Source organism: Ylistrum balloti, unplaced genomic scaffold, assembly GCF_031769215.1.
Source record: "Ylistrum balloti isolate Yb309-2 unplaced genomic scaffold, AGI_CSIRO_Ybal_v1 Utg369966, whole genome shotgun sequence".
In the NCBI taxonomy this organism is placed as follows: Eukaryota; Metazoa; Mollusca; class Bivalvia; order Pectinida; family Pectinidae; genus Ylistrum; species Ylistrum balloti.
In genome coordinates this window covers 455,056-472,169 of record NW_026782061.1, presented here as the reverse complement: position 1 = coordinate 472,169, position 17,114 = coordinate 455,056, and the positions used below count along the sequence as shown (strand labels likewise).

Below are 17,114 nucleotides of genomic sequence, written 5' to 3'. Positions count from 1 at the left end.
GTACATCAGGATCTAGAAAAATATGAAAAAATTTTGTATTATAGTCATTAAGATAATTCAGGCTATTGGAAAATCATTCACAGAATCAATTTTAAGTCAAATATTTGATTTACAACACACATAATTACTCATTCATTCATGTCCTCTTTGTTTTTTACCCCCATCAGGTGAAGAAAATGATGATGTCGAGGTTAAACAAACATATGTGTCTCAATATGAGAATATGCAAATTTCTGCCATATTGCAGCCCGGGGAAAAATTTTCCGATGCCTCGGAGAGCACAGGTACAGTATGGTTTATATCAGATTATGTATGATAACCATCTTTTTCTGACTCAAAGAAATCTGAAATTAATATTTTTTAACGCAATGCCTTAAGGAAACTGCTAAATAAGAACTCAACCTCAAACTCATTAGTCTGACTTTGTCTGTTTCAGAATAATACTATAGTTCAATAAAAACTGCGATATCAGAATCGCTGTATTCTGAAACCCTATCTAGCTTGTCCTGATATGTCACATTACACAGGTGTTCAGATTGGACAGATTTTCAGTGTTGTTAGTTATAGTGACATGTTAATAGTGTCGATGGTTTATCATTACAGAAGGCCAGTCTTGTCTAGTGTGTATCGCACGACGACTTTCATTAGCAGAGAAGACTAATACAATGCTGGGCATTGAACAATTTACTACGAAACAGGATTTAAACGGAAAAATTATAGCACATGATACAAGGTAATGTGTATTACATAATTTTCCCTTCTTCCTGAAGATGTTGTTTTTAGATCCTGTTAGTACCACAATTACTGTATTCAACCCAATAAGCACCCATATCCTTATAAGCATCCCCTCCCCCATCAGATACCTAAAAGTCTAGATTTACTTACCTTTTAGTCACAATCAAGAATTGTTTAAAGTTGGTTTATAAGGAGATGTACTCCAGAAAAACGTAAAAAAAATTTTTATATCTAAGATGGTTTTATCGCATGTAAAAAAAAAACTAGTGATTTTATAAATACATGAACCGCACAGTAGATTTTTTAGCACTGAATGTGTTTCTTTTACATCTAAGATGGTCTCTAATAAGAGCCCCCCCCCACCTTAATTGCAATTTTTTAAGCGCCCTAGGTACTCATTGGATCAAATACGGTACTTCTTCACAATCTTGATAATTACATGAAGCCTGGTATAGATTTAGCTTTATTTCGAGGTATTGTATCTTTGACAGATAAACAAAATCTTGTATCATTGTTTCAGTGGTATAGCACCAGGACACTACACCTGCCCGAACTTCATTGGACAGAACTTACAGGATTTTTGTCACCTCAATGATGTACAGATCCTATCAAAACACATACAGGAAGGTGAGTATAAACAGATCCCTTGTGTGTGCCTGAACCATGTCTCTTATTCTTACTTCTGTGGAAAAAAAGATTGAAAATATTTTGAAATGGTTTCGCAGCATTTATCTTTTTCAAAGTGTTTTATTTATTTGGATGATGAGGAGATATAGGGATCTGTCTGTATGTAATTGTTCAAACCCTAAATGTGTCCTCTTTCTTCCGTTTTCATTTATGAATTCTTTGCCTTTATTAAACTGGCTACAGTAAATCACTCAGAGTTCACAAATACTTAATTTCACGAGCTTGAATCTTCAGACGTATCTTTAAAAACATGATTTCACAAACGCTGATCTTGAATTTACTTTCATTTCACAAATGATGTGATATGAGCGATAAGGTCTCTTCAGGATACCAATATCAGTAACTGAATCTATATGGATGCCATTCAGTTATTTTTTTCATGAGTCGTTCAAATAATCACGAGGGATTTAAAGTTGTGGTTGACTCTTGCCAGGTATTAACGTGAAATCAATCTCGCACAACAAGATTTACAGTTGTTCGTAGAGTGAGGGGATTTGTTTTGTCTGCGATACGTTTATTTATTTATTTTATTTCATGTTACATTTATCTATTTATTTTAAATATTTTATGTTATACCATGAGATCAAATTATTCCTCTTAATAGTTTTGTTACACCGATGAATTTCATTTTAAAACATTTGCATTTTTTAGCAACCAAACTGACTTATATCTTCTCTTTTTCCGCAGTGCTGAAATCAAGAACCAACACAAGTAGTGTTTATCGCTTTAAACTAGAAGGCAGTCGTTATGTGTTTGTTCAGACTAAAAGCACGCTTTTCACCAATCAGAACAATGGTGACCCTGATTTTGTTATGTCGACTCACTCCATCATCCGTCAGTGTGATTCGGATAATGAACTAAAGGGATCGGCATCGTCCAGTCTTATGAAGTCTATCATTGGTCAGTCACCTCTGTTGACCGGCCAGCGAAATCCAAATAGCCCTGTGAATCCGAACTTGTCCATGATGTTGGGCACACTGAACCCCTCGTTTATGTCGCAGGGGATGGGCTCCAGTGGAGTTATTCCCCCTCAGGAAGAGGACAGTCTTGACCTATTTACGTCTACCAATAGTTGGGACACATTTGCATCTGAGATTTCTGGGATTAATTCCGCAGTGGGAAATAACGGCAATGGAAACTTTGTCATGTCGAGTGGAAACACGCGTACACCTGTGTCACCAAGTGTCAATATGAACTCATGGAACAATAACGTAGGATCAATGAAATCATCAGTCGTGGCACAACAGTTACAGCAGAGACCAAACATGGCGCCCCTCCCACAGCAGGTCTCGATGGCCGACAAACGACAGCTTCAAGCTGCTATGAACTTCCAGAGAAGTAACTCTTTTGAAACAGCGGGACAGAAAAGTCCCGGTTTCTCTCCAAGCTCAAATCAAAAGAATATGCCGTTTCCTATGCCAAATCAACGTAACATTGGCATGATGGGATATTCAAATCAACGTAGTCCTGGAAGTAGTTCAGGTTCTATGAATCGTATGTCTCCTGCAGGAAGTGGAAATATTGGAGTGCCATACCCACATCAGCGGACCCCACCAATATCGTCAGGACCACCTCCAGGTAGGTCAAAGTTCATTCATTAGTTCTAATATTTTATTGAGGATTAAAATATCTTTTGACCAGCTAGATCAACTATCATTTAAAAAAAATTCAGTATTTATGTTTTTTTTCATTAATAAGCCCAGAGGCCAACACATTACCTCTAACTCAAAGCTACAGGGGGACTTATCAATTATAGCAAATGAGAGACCATTTTTGGTGATTCTTTTAACAACAGATATAGGTGAGCTTTTTACTAGACTTATTATTACTTGTCACATTCTGCAGTAATCATTGCTGTTGTGTAGTTATTTGTTGGTCTAAACTTATTGTTGTCATTTGATTAACTAAATTTCATAACAGCTAGATTAGTATCACATGTTATTGAAGTCTAAACGGAGGTAAGATGGACTTTGAATTTCAGAAGTCTAAAATGAAGTTCATTTCTATTTATAGAAAATTGTCATACATTAACATATACTTACTTAGTGTAGGAACATTCATGTAGATATTTCCTTGTTAAATATATTCCTTTTGTCCAATAACAGCACAGTTGGACAGCTCATTTCTGTATACCCTCATCTAGCCAAACATTACCCTCTGTAAATTTGGATGTTATTGAAAAAATTAATTTATGAAGAAACTGATTATTCTGGATGTAGATAGCAGTAAATTCTGTAAAGGTTTGATAATAAATCTTGTAATGAGTGGTTTGTTGATCAACTGATTCCTAACCAAAAATTATCAGTACATGAAAGTGTTATCTGTGCTTAATTTTTTGTTAATATTAAAGTCCATGTATTGAGTAAATACCATTATTCAGTACAAAATCAAAGCCATTGTAACAATGATGTTGATGATGAAAAATGAATAATGTGTGATGACGATGAAGTGGCAATTATTTTTGCCTTTGAAAATGTTAAAAAAAAATTTTTTTTAAAAAAAAAGAAAAAACGAAAAATAGTTAATGGAAGAAAAATAAAAACTATATTTAACCATTATTAAAAAAAGAGTTCTCTCCCTTAGTAGATTTTGTGATAGGTAACAAAGAGAAAATTACAATTTTGCCTCATCATTATTGACTAGACATGTTCTGGTAAACCCGGATGAGTTACCTCCCTCTATTGAATGGAATCAGGAACCCAGTTACTTTTTTACAGTGAACAGTGTGCCTTTAAAAATCAAGCTGCTTTTCTGATCTATAAAGGATATTTCTATACATGTATTCTGAATACCTTATACCATGTAATTTTCAAGTTGCAAAATTTTCACTATTTCTTTTTGAAATGATTGAATAATATTTTAACAAATTCAAAATTTTTACAGTCTGGTTGTGAAAGGACATCTCATACACACGTCTCAATATTTCACAGACTAGATTTTCATTATCACTTTAATATACCTGAAAATAGTGAGAAGTGTCATCCTCACAAAAATTACTGGCTATATGGTACCGCCTTTAATTGTTAAATATATTATAACTTCATTCTGTCAATTTTGAATTATCTCCCTTTCTTTATTTTTACTGTCAGAATGTTGCCAGTTCTTTATTAATTGAAAGGTATATTGCACTTAGGCTTATGTGATGATTTGAGATATAAATATAACTGTAATAGTTCTAATTTGAACTTCTTTTCTTTTTCAGTTTCTGGCAATCAGGGCATCCAATCATGGGTGAGAATGCATCCTCCACAAGTCACTAACATTGGAGGTCTCACCTCCAGCCAATCAGCTACCCCCTTACAGGCACTTCAGTCCATGGACACACAACAATCAAATATGATTGGCTCAAACCATGTTAGCCCCTCACCTCGTCTATCGGGGAACGAATTCAATTTTCCTGGAACAGATAACCAAACATTGGAAAAGAGAGCTACCCCATCGAATACACGGTCGGGCAAACTATGTATGTTACTGACTCAAACGTCCTCGTGTTCAGACTATGATTTATTCAGTCGAAGTTCTTCAGTAGATAGTAATGCCTCTGGCATAAGGGACAATAAATTGTTAGACAGTTCTGTAGTTAAATCTCCCGCAGATAGTGTTATTCAGAGTCCACAGCCTGGACCTGGCCAAAGTCCACCCGACAAACCACAGAGTACAACACAGAACGATGAAGCTGACGGCAAATCAAAGTCGAAGACTGACCAGAGTAACTTCATCCTCAAACAGCTACTTAGTCAGGAGGATGACGGAGAACAGGACACAGAAAGCAAGCCTTCCAATGAGGCTGGGGCACAAGAAGGTGGGGAGATGGAGAAGAATGAGGCAGAGGCTAAAAAACCTACAAATGTTTTACTCAAAGTAAGTATGCTGTCAACATGATAGTGACAAGTTAGGTGAAGCATAATCTTTGGAATAAGGATCTAAGCTAAGAGGACCAACATGCAAATTCTGACTCAAGAGTTGGGGGATTGGCTTGTTGCCCAATAATAAAGAAACATTTGTTTGTAATTGTTTTGAACAGGAAATATATGTGACATAGGCCTTTTAGTACACAGGAAATGTTGACCAAATGAAAACCGAATCATGGCCTGGCAAGAAAAAAAAATATATTTATCCTATTATGGCTGTACAAATTTTACAAGAGTTTCATTCATGTCCCATAAAGTTCACTGGCTTTATTCCTAATGTTGGTCTAGTGGTGTTTTCACCCAAAGTTCTGTTCCGTATGCTAATTAACATCCTGTCAAATAAAACACTGACCATCATCCCATAAATAGAGTTTTGTTGAATAAATTGAGATTTTTTCATCAGATTTTAACCAAATATGATATATTACTTCATATCAAAAAGATCTTTGATGAGTTCGATATCTGCCGAAATCTATCAACATATGCTAAATTAAAAGACTTTATACACTGGAAATGGATAATTTCTCCGTTTCCATCAAGTAAATAAAATTTTTACTGTGGTTTACCACTTTGTGAACATAGTTCGATCAACTCGGAAGTATTCATGTATGGTTCACTACTTTAATAACACCAGAAACTTATCAGCTACTTTTTCCTTAAGTAGCAATCTACTATAGGATAAATCATAGGAAACCTGCTTACAGTACCTTAGAGAAAAATAGTCAATAAATTCATGGTGCCATAGTTGTATAATTTTAAACAAGGGACTGCAGCACACTCTTGATTATGACTGGTGGGTTCAGAGTCTGGGCGGGACATTTTTTTTATTTGATTTTATTTGTTTGTTTCACCATGACTTCTGTATTATGTGTTACAAGACCCCAGTATTGGGACAAATTGGCATTTTGAATGTAGCAATATATAGATACTTATCATTGGTTGACTTGTAATGAAAACAATAAGAACCAAAATAGAAAATGAATCTTCTCACTTCGTTTTGGTACCTACACTTTAGTTATATTTACTTTCTTTAATTTGTAAAGTATGTGACATAGTTTCCACATGTTCATTCATTGGACACTTCATTTGTTCACCTACACATTTACTATAATACAGATATGCCTTCCATTTGAAAATCCTAGCTTTCCTGAATGGCTTCCAATTGGAGGCATAATATTTCTTAAATACATCTTTTTTTTTTTTTTTTAGCAACTCCTTAGTACAGAAGAAAATGCCCTTCTTCAATCCAAGAATGAACTGGCTAAAGGAAAGCAGCGAAAGCTCTCTGGTGAATTACTACAGATATTACTGAACGAGGATGAGGTGACTTGTAGTACGTCTGCACCAGCTGTAAGTGTTTGCTGCCCGTTTTAGGGAAGTGGTGTTAAATAGTGTGAAATACAATGAGAAAGATATGATATCAGATATTCCCAAGTCTATCAGTTTTTGACAGTTCAAAAATTTTACCAAAAAATCATATCCAAATTTGTTGGACTCATTCAAAATAGTGCAAATAACCATATGCAAATTAACTGGGTCAACGTTTAAGGTTAGACACAAACCAGTGGAAACGCAATACACTTATCATCAAACAAATTCCCTAAAGAAAAATATTGTAGAAAGAGAATGAAAGATGTTTTACTTTAACATATCATTGGTACTGACAGAGATTTTATAGCTAAGAAATTGTACCATTCTGTACCATATTGTACAACATTGTACAACAGTTTACCACAGAGTATACTACGGTGTACCATATTGTACAACATTGTACAACAGTTTACCACAGAGTATACTACAGTGTACCATATTGTACAACATTGTACAACAGTTTACCACAGAGTATACTACAGTGTACCATATTGTACAACATTGTACAACAGTTTACCACAGAGTATACTACAGTGTACCATATTGTACAACATTGTACAACAGTTTACCACAGAGTATACTACAGTGTACCATATTGTACAACATTGTACAACAGTTTACCACAGAGTATACTACAGTGTACCATATTGTACAACATTGTACTACAGTTTACCACAGAGTATACTACAGTGTACCATATTGTGTAACATTGTACAACAGTTTACCACAGAGTATACTACAGTGTACCATATTGTGTAACATTGTACTACCGTTTACCAAAGAGTATACTACAGTGTACCATATTGTACAACATTGTACTACAGTTTACCACAGAGTATACTACAGTGTACCATATTTTGTAACATTGTACTACCGTTTACCAAAGAGTATACTACAGTGTACCATATTGTACAACATTGTACAACAGTTTACCACAGAGTATACTACAGTGTACCATATTGTACAACATTGTACAACAGTTTACCACAGAGTATACTACAGTGTACCATATTGTACAACATTGTACAACAGTTTACCACAGAGTATACTACAGTGTACCATATTGTACAACATTGTACTACAGTTTACCACAGAGTATACTACAGAGTACCATATTGTACAACATTGTACAACAGTTTACCACAGAGTATACTACAGTGTACCATATTGTACAACATTGTACAACAGTTTACCACAGAGTATACTACAGTGTACCATATTGTACAACATTGTACTACAGTTTACCACAGAGTATACTACAGTGTACCATATTGTGTAACATTGTACAACAGTTTACCACAGAGTATACTACAGTGTACCATATTGTGTAACATTGTACTACCGTTTACCACAGAGTATACTACAGTGTACCATATTGTGTAACATTGTACAACAGTTTACCACAGAGTATACTACAGTGTACCATATTGTGTAACATTGTACTACCGTTTACCAAAGAGTATACTACAGTGTACCATATTGTACAACATTGTACTACAGTTTACCACAGAGTATACTACAGTGTACCATATTTTGTAACATTGTACTACCGTTTACCAAAGAGTATACTACAGTGTACCATATTGTACAACATTGTACTACAGTTTACCAGAGTATACTACAGTGTAACACAGTTTGGGTTCACTCCATGCCAAAAAATGATTGTCATTTTCACCTTAGTTCTATTGCTATATCACAGTGTCATTTTTAGTTTGTGACACAATATCTAATATGTCATAAGGGTTTTATGTAATACATAGTTATGACTCAACAGACATGGAACAATATGTTGGAGAATGTTCAGTCTTCTTAAGTATTTAACTGTTTATTTCAGGAGAGCACTAGTCAAGAAAACGACCTCACATCACGTCATCGTCACCAGTCAGGTCCACAGGAGCCCCAGTCGACGACCATGACCCCGCTCACTCCTCTCACCCCTGTGACCCCCTTGACCCCAATGACCCCACAACATCCACTACCTCCGACAACCCCCACCCAGTCACAGGGAGGTGGGTCTGTACCCAACAGTATCCCACCCACCCAAACACAACACGGGACCTCATACTCACAAGCTCAATCCAGCATGGACCGCCCTACTACAAAGATGGCTTCCATAGGGGGCCAGGTGGGGGCTCCCATGGGGCCAGATAGCGCCAAAAAGATCCCAAATACCTCAGCTCTGTTAGGAGACAAAAACCTTGATAATCTACTCAACTATTTCTGGGAGAAAGGAAATGAGGATAGTGGTAGTGTTACAAGCAATAGTTTAGCCTCAAAGGCTCTGAAACGGAAGGCACCTCCCTCGGATGGTGACGGCCCAGATGGATCTGATTCTGAAATGGTAATGAATAGTATAAAACAACAACAATTGCAGGCCCAGTTACAACTGCAATTACAACAGCAACAACAACAACAACAGCAACAACAACAACAACAACAACAACAACAACAACAGCAACAACCTCAGAGCAGTAGTTTGATTCAGAAAAATGCTCTGTTGGCTCGTTTGTTATCTCGAAAAAATGCTAAAGAGACTAAGATCTTTACACAGCTGACCATTGGTCAGTCAACAAATCCTTGTGAAAATCCTCACAATCGATTACCGAAGAATTTGTCCGATAAAATCATGGTACTGAAACCTTCTGATAAACAAAATATCTCAAAGAAAACAAAAGAGGATGGAAATAATAAGGAGGTGAAGATGGAAGCTTCCTCCTTTTCAACTAATGGTACCAGTAAATCAGAGGACTGTTTGAGTCGGTTAACTAACCCTGCCATGGAGGTTAGTATCAACTCCAATAACTCCTTGGTGGCATCGTCAAGTTTTAACTCATTGCCAACACCATCATCCAACAATACAAGTCAACAGCAGTACCAGGAACAGTATGCCCAGCTTCAACAGTTACTGTCTGGGAGTAACCAAAGCAATCAACAGCCCAGTAACATGGAGATAGACCAGGTGGAAAATCCTGATGCATTACTGGACCAGATTCTTCAGCAAGCTGCTGACTTACAACAAGATATGTCTCAGGGCAATATTCAGAGGTCTACTCCAAACTTTTCGGATGAGTCAATCATATCTCAATTGGAGCAGGTCCTCAGTGATTCTGGCTTCACTGAATTTGACAGCATGCTGGGACTCACTCAGGATGTCGGGAAAGTCCGGACGGATGCTAATGATGACATAGCCATTAAAGCTATACAACAACAGTTGATGAGTGAGGAACCCTCACAGGGGAACAAGAAGGCCCCACAGCCTCCTATGATGCCACAAACTCGTGTCACATCTAGTATGTCCCAGCCCCAAGGCTTCAACCCTGCGGCTTTAGGACAGCAACAGCAACAGCAGCTGGGACAGATGTCCCCTGGTATGGGGATTAACAACCTTCGATTCCAGCTCCAACAGATGGCACCACGAGCCCAGCAACAGCAACAGCAGCAGCAGCAGCAACAACAGCAACAGCAACCCCCTGCACTGTCCCCACAGCAAGGTTTTAACCAGGCAGCACCTTCCAACTTCAGCGCCCAGGGGCCTAGGCTCCCTGGACCCCAAGGTTAGTAGGGGCTAAAGCACAAATAAGTGTGATATAAGTTTGATACAAATATTTGTCATATGTTGTAGTAGGAGTTAGTGTTAGTTCCTGTACTCTTTAGCAGGTTCTTTTTTGTAGCAGAAAAGAATAGGACATTAGTATTTGATGTGAAGTATAAAAACAAAAAATTTGCTCTTAACTCTCATTATATTGTGTAAGATTTGACTTATTTTCAAGGGGTCCTATATGTCAGTATTTTCATGGGTGGAATATATCATGATTACAATTAAGCCATCAAGGATATCAAATTTAACATGTGACTTAAAGTAGTGAGGTAAAAATTTTGTCAGCATTTGGATGTGACAAATGTGGATGGGCTTATGGCCAGATCAATCTGCGACAGATTAAATACAGTATTTTTTATCAGCCATAATGATAATGTTATTGAACCATCGCATGTGTTAAACATGTATACCTTATATCATGCTTTGGTAAAAAAAAAAAAAATAAAGGAAGTTATCACAAAAAATATGCTTGCCTAAACTTATCTTTTATACAAATGATTTTTCTGCTCCGACAGTGCCCCTTGCCAGTGCCTTACCAGGAAATCAACAACAGCAGCAGCAACAGCGACCAGTGTTCAACATGAACCCTAGTTCAACAGCCAGCCAGGTACGACAATCTCTTCTCCACCAACAGAAGCTCAAGCAGATGCGGGAGATTGAAAAGCGGAGAATGGAGAGACAACGCCGCCTTCTTCAGAGTCAATTGAGTCAGCAGTTTAATCAGCACTTTCCTCCGGTGAGTTCAAAGAAAACTTCTGTAACTGGTTTTGATCTCAGGGGACAAAGGCTAAATGGATATTACAGGAAAAAGATATATTGAAAATATTACTGATCGAGAAAAAAAAAAATGCGTCACTGTTTCGTACCCCTGTCAAAAAACTCAGGTTTTTTTCCAGCCCTTGATAAAAGATGGAAAATTTTAAATCTCAAGAAAAAAAACTAATTTTTCAATATCAGAAAGGTCCTTTTGTCTAGTTATTTGGTAATTACTGACACTGAACATCAATAGATCTGGAAAGGTTTGGCCTCATTGTTGAATAAATTCATTACCTGGTAATGATTTCAGATTTTCAGTCAAACAGAAAAAGTAGAGTTTAACAGAAGTAGGTCTGTCCTAATGGAAATTGAATATAAATTTCAGGGATTAGAGAATCAAGTTAATGCCTTTCCTGAAAATCTGGGAGATTTAATGAACAGTGGCAGTGCCCCAAATGTGACTATCCAGGTTTGTATCGCAACATAATGAGTTCTCATGTGTTTAATCAATAATTCTTGATTGATCAAATATTGATTGCTCATTAACAGAAAAAGATGTGTTCATGGTAAAATAAGGTTGACTGACATTTTTCTGTGTTCATAAATTTTGTTTTAAGCAGTAAATGATGAGATTTATGCATAGAATTAATTATTTAATCATTTATTCATTTGATGGTAGAAAATAATGACGGATTTGACACAGGGTTGTGGGGTATTATCATCAAGTAAACCAATGAATCAGTAGACATTTTCTTATATTAGTGCTAATAGTTTAATGGCGGATGCTAACGAACCTTTCACCTGAACAGCTGGGGTTTGATTCACCAATCTCACTTGAAAAAATGTTTGGTCACCAGCTGTGTGACCACGTGAATTATGCCTGGGTACATTAATTTCTTTTCATAATAATTACACAGGCTCTCGTCTGGATTAATGAGGGTGATTAGCATGTTTGTTATGCCTTTCACAATCGTTGCAATGTATTTATTTTTAACAGAGGAATCAGATTCCTGGACCCATGTCGCCCCATTACAGTCCGGCAGGTCTACAACAGATCCTGGGGCCAGGCACGCCCAATAGTCAGATGTCCCAACAGGGGCCACCAACCCCGCAACCCTCAACCCCTCAGTCGATGAACCCTATGATGGGCCCTACACCACCGTCGTCTCAGATGTCCCCCCACTACAATCAGCCCCAGAACCAGTGGGGAGTGACGCGCACCCAACAGGCTGGCAGTATGCAGAGTCCAATGAGCATACCCCAGGTAAGATTGATTTCTTAATAACACTTCTTCATTTCACAATGGATCTTATGTTCCACAAACCTCCACTTTTGTTTTCTGACTAAATTTAAACAAAGCTCCAATATTGAATTTTAATCCAACAATTTGATTCCTCGATAGCTTTGTCATGTTCGGTTGATCCTTCATTTCTGCAAATCTACAAATTATTTTTCCAGTTTACCTCCTTGATAGACTAAGTGCGATAAAGTTGATGAATTAAATATTACCAACATATCAGTACCCATTTCATCACTCTGTATCTTCTGAATGAAAAATCTAATGCAGATATTATGAAACAGTCTTAATTAACATGTTTTTGTAACAAATTTCTTCAAATACACATAGATATTTTAGATAATTTGTTTTACCATACATTGGGTTTATTTTAGTGACGTATATATTTGTTTTCATTTATGTTCAAAAAATTACATTTCATTTCCTGTAAATGGTTATTATTTTTGAAAATTTTATGTATTTGAGGGTGTTGTAAAGTTTTAAAAAAATAGATACTTTTACCTTAAAAAAACCCCACTGCGTTAAAAAGTATATCCCTTTCAAATCAAGCTTTTAGTTAAAACACAAACATTTTCACTGTTGCTTAAAGTTAACTGTGTAATATTAAAAAAATTTCTGTGGATGTTAAACATTCTTCAGGTTTGTCAGGACAACCCCAAGATGTTAGATGTTTTTTACCTTATCATTTCCTTTGTCACTAGGGCTCACAATTCAACATGAATCGACATCGTTCCATGTCTGGAGGCTCCATACCCAATTCAAACCATCAACAGAGTCGTTTCCAGTTTCCTGGGGAAGGTCAATTTAGCGGAAATCAGGGAGGCGCCAACTCTATGGGAATATTTAATCCACAGTCGCAGCAACAACAGATGTTTGGTCAGAACCGAATGATGCAAAGACAGATGAGTTTGCCTCCAGGTATGTCCATGTATCCTCTATCACTTACTCTGCTTATGGGAAGTATTCTATTGCCATATTTACTGTAAAATTATAGACATTCGTAGTTCTGAAATTTCAAGAGTTTTACATGAAAATGCATTTCCGTAGTCACATGATTTCATTGATTAATCTTAACCACTAAATCCACCTGTATGAAAATCAGTGTTGTTTTTATCTGTAAGTCATTTAGTGGGTATTTTAAATCAGAGACTATGAGTAACCACAAAATTAATGTAAAGTCAGTCCTCCCCAAAAATTATTGATTGAAAATTATCCTGCAAAAAGCCAAAACAAGCTGACATATTATCTCAGACACAAAGTAGAGGAGAGCTTAAATAGTCAAGCCTCTCCAGTAATGAGACTGGGAAAAATTGTCCTTTTTTAAAGTGGTGTTCTTTGTATAAAGGTTATTTAATCATGGATTCTAAGGATTTTACTGGAGATAGGTAAAATATTGGCCTTTTGAGACTGTTGCCCTATTATCCAACAAAACAAAATTCAGTTTGAGGTAAGTGTATTAGAAATTAACTGACCCACAAAAGAAATGCACTGTAGTCTTATAGTACTGTATTATCCAGCTGAGAAGGACTGAAAGTTACTGTATGGCTCAGTACTGGACAATGACTGTATGGCTTAGTATTGGACATTAAATTATCATTTACTGGTTATATATAGACTTATTATGGAATGAATATAGGGTAAATTTACCATAGATAATCAGTCTTACGTATCTACATATGGTAATATCTATTTACAGGTCGAGCGTCACCCCGCACACCTCACAGTCCCTTTGGGAGCAGTCCCGACCCTTTACTGATGTCTCCCCATGCTATATCTCCGAACACCTCACATCGACAGCCAACCAATCAGGTCAGCCCACCCTTCAACCAATCGGTGTCCACAGCGAGTTTCAACTCACCCATGTCAAATTTCAATCCAGCCGTATCCAGCATGTCACGGCTAGGTCAGGTGAACAACTCCCAGGGGGCAGCACAGGCATCAACGTCCTTCGATGACTTTGACGTGCAGTTTGGAGACCTAGATACAAGGTGGTGTATTGTGGATAATCTGTTGTCTAGTCTACTTAGAATGACTTATTCATGGTTCATTATATCTACATATGTATATATATACAGGTAAACCTTGTTGTCTGGAAGTGGGCAGGAGAAATGGTAAAAATTTGAAATATCAGAGTATTTAATTTAAGTTTGAACGCTTACTGTGAGGTTTGGCCAGGACCAACAAAACACTTATAGTTATACCTTGTCTTCATGTTATAAGAATTCTAATTGAAGAGGTAAAACTGTAAATAAAAAAAATGTTAGTTTGCAAGCCAGGTGGAAAGGCTGAAATTATTTGTAAATTTGATCTCTCATTTGAGTTCAATAGAAAGCTGACCCAGAGATTTATTTGTGAATTTGATGTTTTTCTTGATTTCAGTAAAAAGCTGGACCTTGGTTTGGGGATGAGTGTCAACTCCACATCACAATATGTAAAACAAGAGTTGCGAAATATATGTGCTGCTCGATCAGAAAAACAAAACCAACAACAACAGCAGCAGCAACAACAACAACATTTACAGGCCATGCAACAACAACAGCAACAACAACAGATGGCACATCAGCAGCAGCCAGATAACTCTAGTTATGAATCCAGTGAAATTCCCCTTGACATATTTGAGCAAAGTAAGCCCAGTTTTTACTTCTTTTACCATTAAATAGGTCCAGATTTGTCTTGTTATTTACCTGTGTTATTTACCTACGAGTCATTGGTGCTCTGAGGTTAATAATTCAATAAATTACCAGACGTAACTCAATCTGTCCGTCTCGGAGTCTTCCATTCCACGTACCACATCACCATGGGCGTACCTGTTTATAATGCTTTTTATTTGTATTTGTTGATTGTGTATCGTGGAATCCTTCTTTGTTACTAAAATCACTTCTCGTATCTAGCTTTAAAAGAAATAAAAGTTATTTCCCTTTGGCAAAAGTTTTCACATTTAATACCAAACCTATTTTGCAATGATGTTTTGCTTTTTCGTGTAGTTGATGAGATGGCAAAGGAACATGGCGTAAATCCTGGACAAAGTCGGGCAAGTCTTACCCTTGGTGATTTCAAAGAGGAAGATATTGTCCAGAAGCAACGTCTGGAGGCCAAAGACCGTTATCAACAGTTCCAGGCCCTCTCTAAACTGGATAAGCCAGAACCAGCAGGTAACCTCAACTGACTTTGTGGTGACAAAGGGATGGAAGTAGTACTTATTTAATACATGAACTTCTTTTTCCGAGAAAGTATGAATAAAATGTCATAGTTTGATAGTTATATAATATCTACTGCAAGTCATATCAGAACAAACAAAATATAAAAAAAAAAAAAAAAAACAGAAGAATAATGATATTTTTGTATGGAAACATGGAATTTTGTTAGTTTTTGAGATTTGGCAAAAACGCATTCAAATATTTTATAAATAACTTGAAATTTGAATGATATTGGTTCACTGCTTATTCAGGTATTTTTGTTCAGGAGAGAGACATTTTTTGTAGAATCTTTATTTAAGAATTGACGACATAGGTTTTTTACTTATTTTCAAATAATATTAAGTTTTTTTTTTGTTTTTTTTTCAATCTTCCGTAATCTTTTAACTTTCCATTAATATGAAACATTTTACCATTGTTCCTTCTGGTAATTGGTTTAACTTTCAGTAGACAAATGAACTTTGTGACTTTGGTTTGGCTATAAACTACCATTGTTGTTTGTTTACAGAAGTAGCTGACCCTGAGGTGAAGGCCACATCTCTATTTAGAGCCCAGCTGTTACAGCCTGGCCAACAACCTGGTACAGCAGGGAGGCAGCAAGGACTCGTGGACAGACTTAAGGTTCAGGTGGTCCAGAAAGAACCAAGGGTGAGATAACTCTTCTGTCAAACTGGGACAAAAAAAATTCTTAATTTCTATACTTGATTAGAAAAAGACATAGATATATCATTTTTTCAAAATATTGTTATTCAATGAACTGTGAACTGCAAAATACAAGGGAAAAGGTAGAAAATTTATAGGAATAAAAAAGAGGAAGATTTTTGGAGTATTCTTCAAATAAAGCATTTCAAAGAATTGGTTATGCTAAAAGAGAATCATGTCAATGTTGATACTTTTATTGCAGACAAACTGCGAGGACATCAAGCCGGCAGAGCACAAGAACAGTCTTCTACAGCAACTTCTTTCCTCGGAATGACGAAACGCCACATTTAGAGTGTGAAAAATTATTATTTTTATGTTGAACTATCGGTAAGGCTGGATTAACACGGGTCATAGACAGATTCCACTTTGTGTGGTAAATATTCCACTCAGTGCTGGTATCTACTCATTGTGAGATTTTCCTTGAACGGACCACCAAGGATAAGATGAGGTTCTATGTTAGACGGATCTCATTCAACGGTGGAGAAATTCAATGCTGTAAAGTTTAGAAGTACAGGGAATCAAATCCACGTTTAATAAAATCATTCTTTATGGATGGTTTTATGCCCTAGAAACTGTTACGGAGGACCACAGAGAGTATAGTGATTGATACTCGCAGTGTGTAGAAACAAGCAGGAAAAAGGCTCCTAGACATTTATAAGGAAGGAGTGGGGTCGCTTACTGATTCTTTCCTGTGAATTATATTGTTCTTGTGATTCAGACACATACAGTTATGGACATGCCCTGAGAGATGCATGAATAGTGTTTTGATAAAGTAAAAAATATTGACAAGTGAGGACAATTACTAGGGTTTAGTGGTTAAAAGTAGACTCACATAGTGTCTCAGGATTTAGACACATAGTGTC

General features: G+C 36.6%; 1 protein-coding gene across 1 annotated transcript in view; it reads left to right on the top strand.

Annotated features, from left to right (window-relative positions):
* Positions 1–16,693, top strand: part of LOC132547629 (nuclear receptor coactivator 2-like) — a 34,971-nt gene extending 18,278 nt beyond the window's left edge. The window contains exons 7-23 of the mRNA XM_060211412.1: positions 168–284; positions 604–733; positions 1,256–1,362; positions 2,110–3,000; positions 4,625–5,283; positions 6,543–6,689; positions 8,539–9,045; positions 9,256–10,258; positions 10,818–11,038; positions 11,444–11,527; positions 12,056–12,322; positions 13,057–13,273; positions 14,052–14,343; positions 14,735–14,979; positions 15,340–15,507; positions 16,058–16,197; positions 16,454–16,693. Of these exons, the coding sequence (XP_060067395.1) occupies positions 168–284; positions 604–733; positions 1,256–1,362; positions 2,110–3,000; positions 4,625–5,283; positions 6,543–6,689; positions 8,539–9,045; positions 9,256–10,258; positions 10,818–11,038; positions 11,444–11,527; positions 12,056–12,322; positions 13,057–13,273; positions 14,052–14,343; positions 14,735–14,979; positions 15,340–15,507; positions 16,058–16,197; positions 16,454–16,525 (5,267 nt within the window). The 3' untranslated portion in view covers positions 16,526–16,693. The remainder of the gene's footprint in view (positions 1–167; positions 285–603; positions 734–1,255; positions 1,363–2,109; positions 3,001–4,624; positions 5,284–6,542; positions 6,690–8,538; positions 9,046–9,255; positions 10,259–10,817; positions 11,039–11,443; positions 11,528–12,055; positions 12,323–13,056; positions 13,274–14,051; positions 14,344–14,734; positions 14,980–15,339; positions 15,508–16,057; positions 16,198–16,453) is intronic.
* Positions 16,694–17,114: the final 421 nt, after the last annotated feature.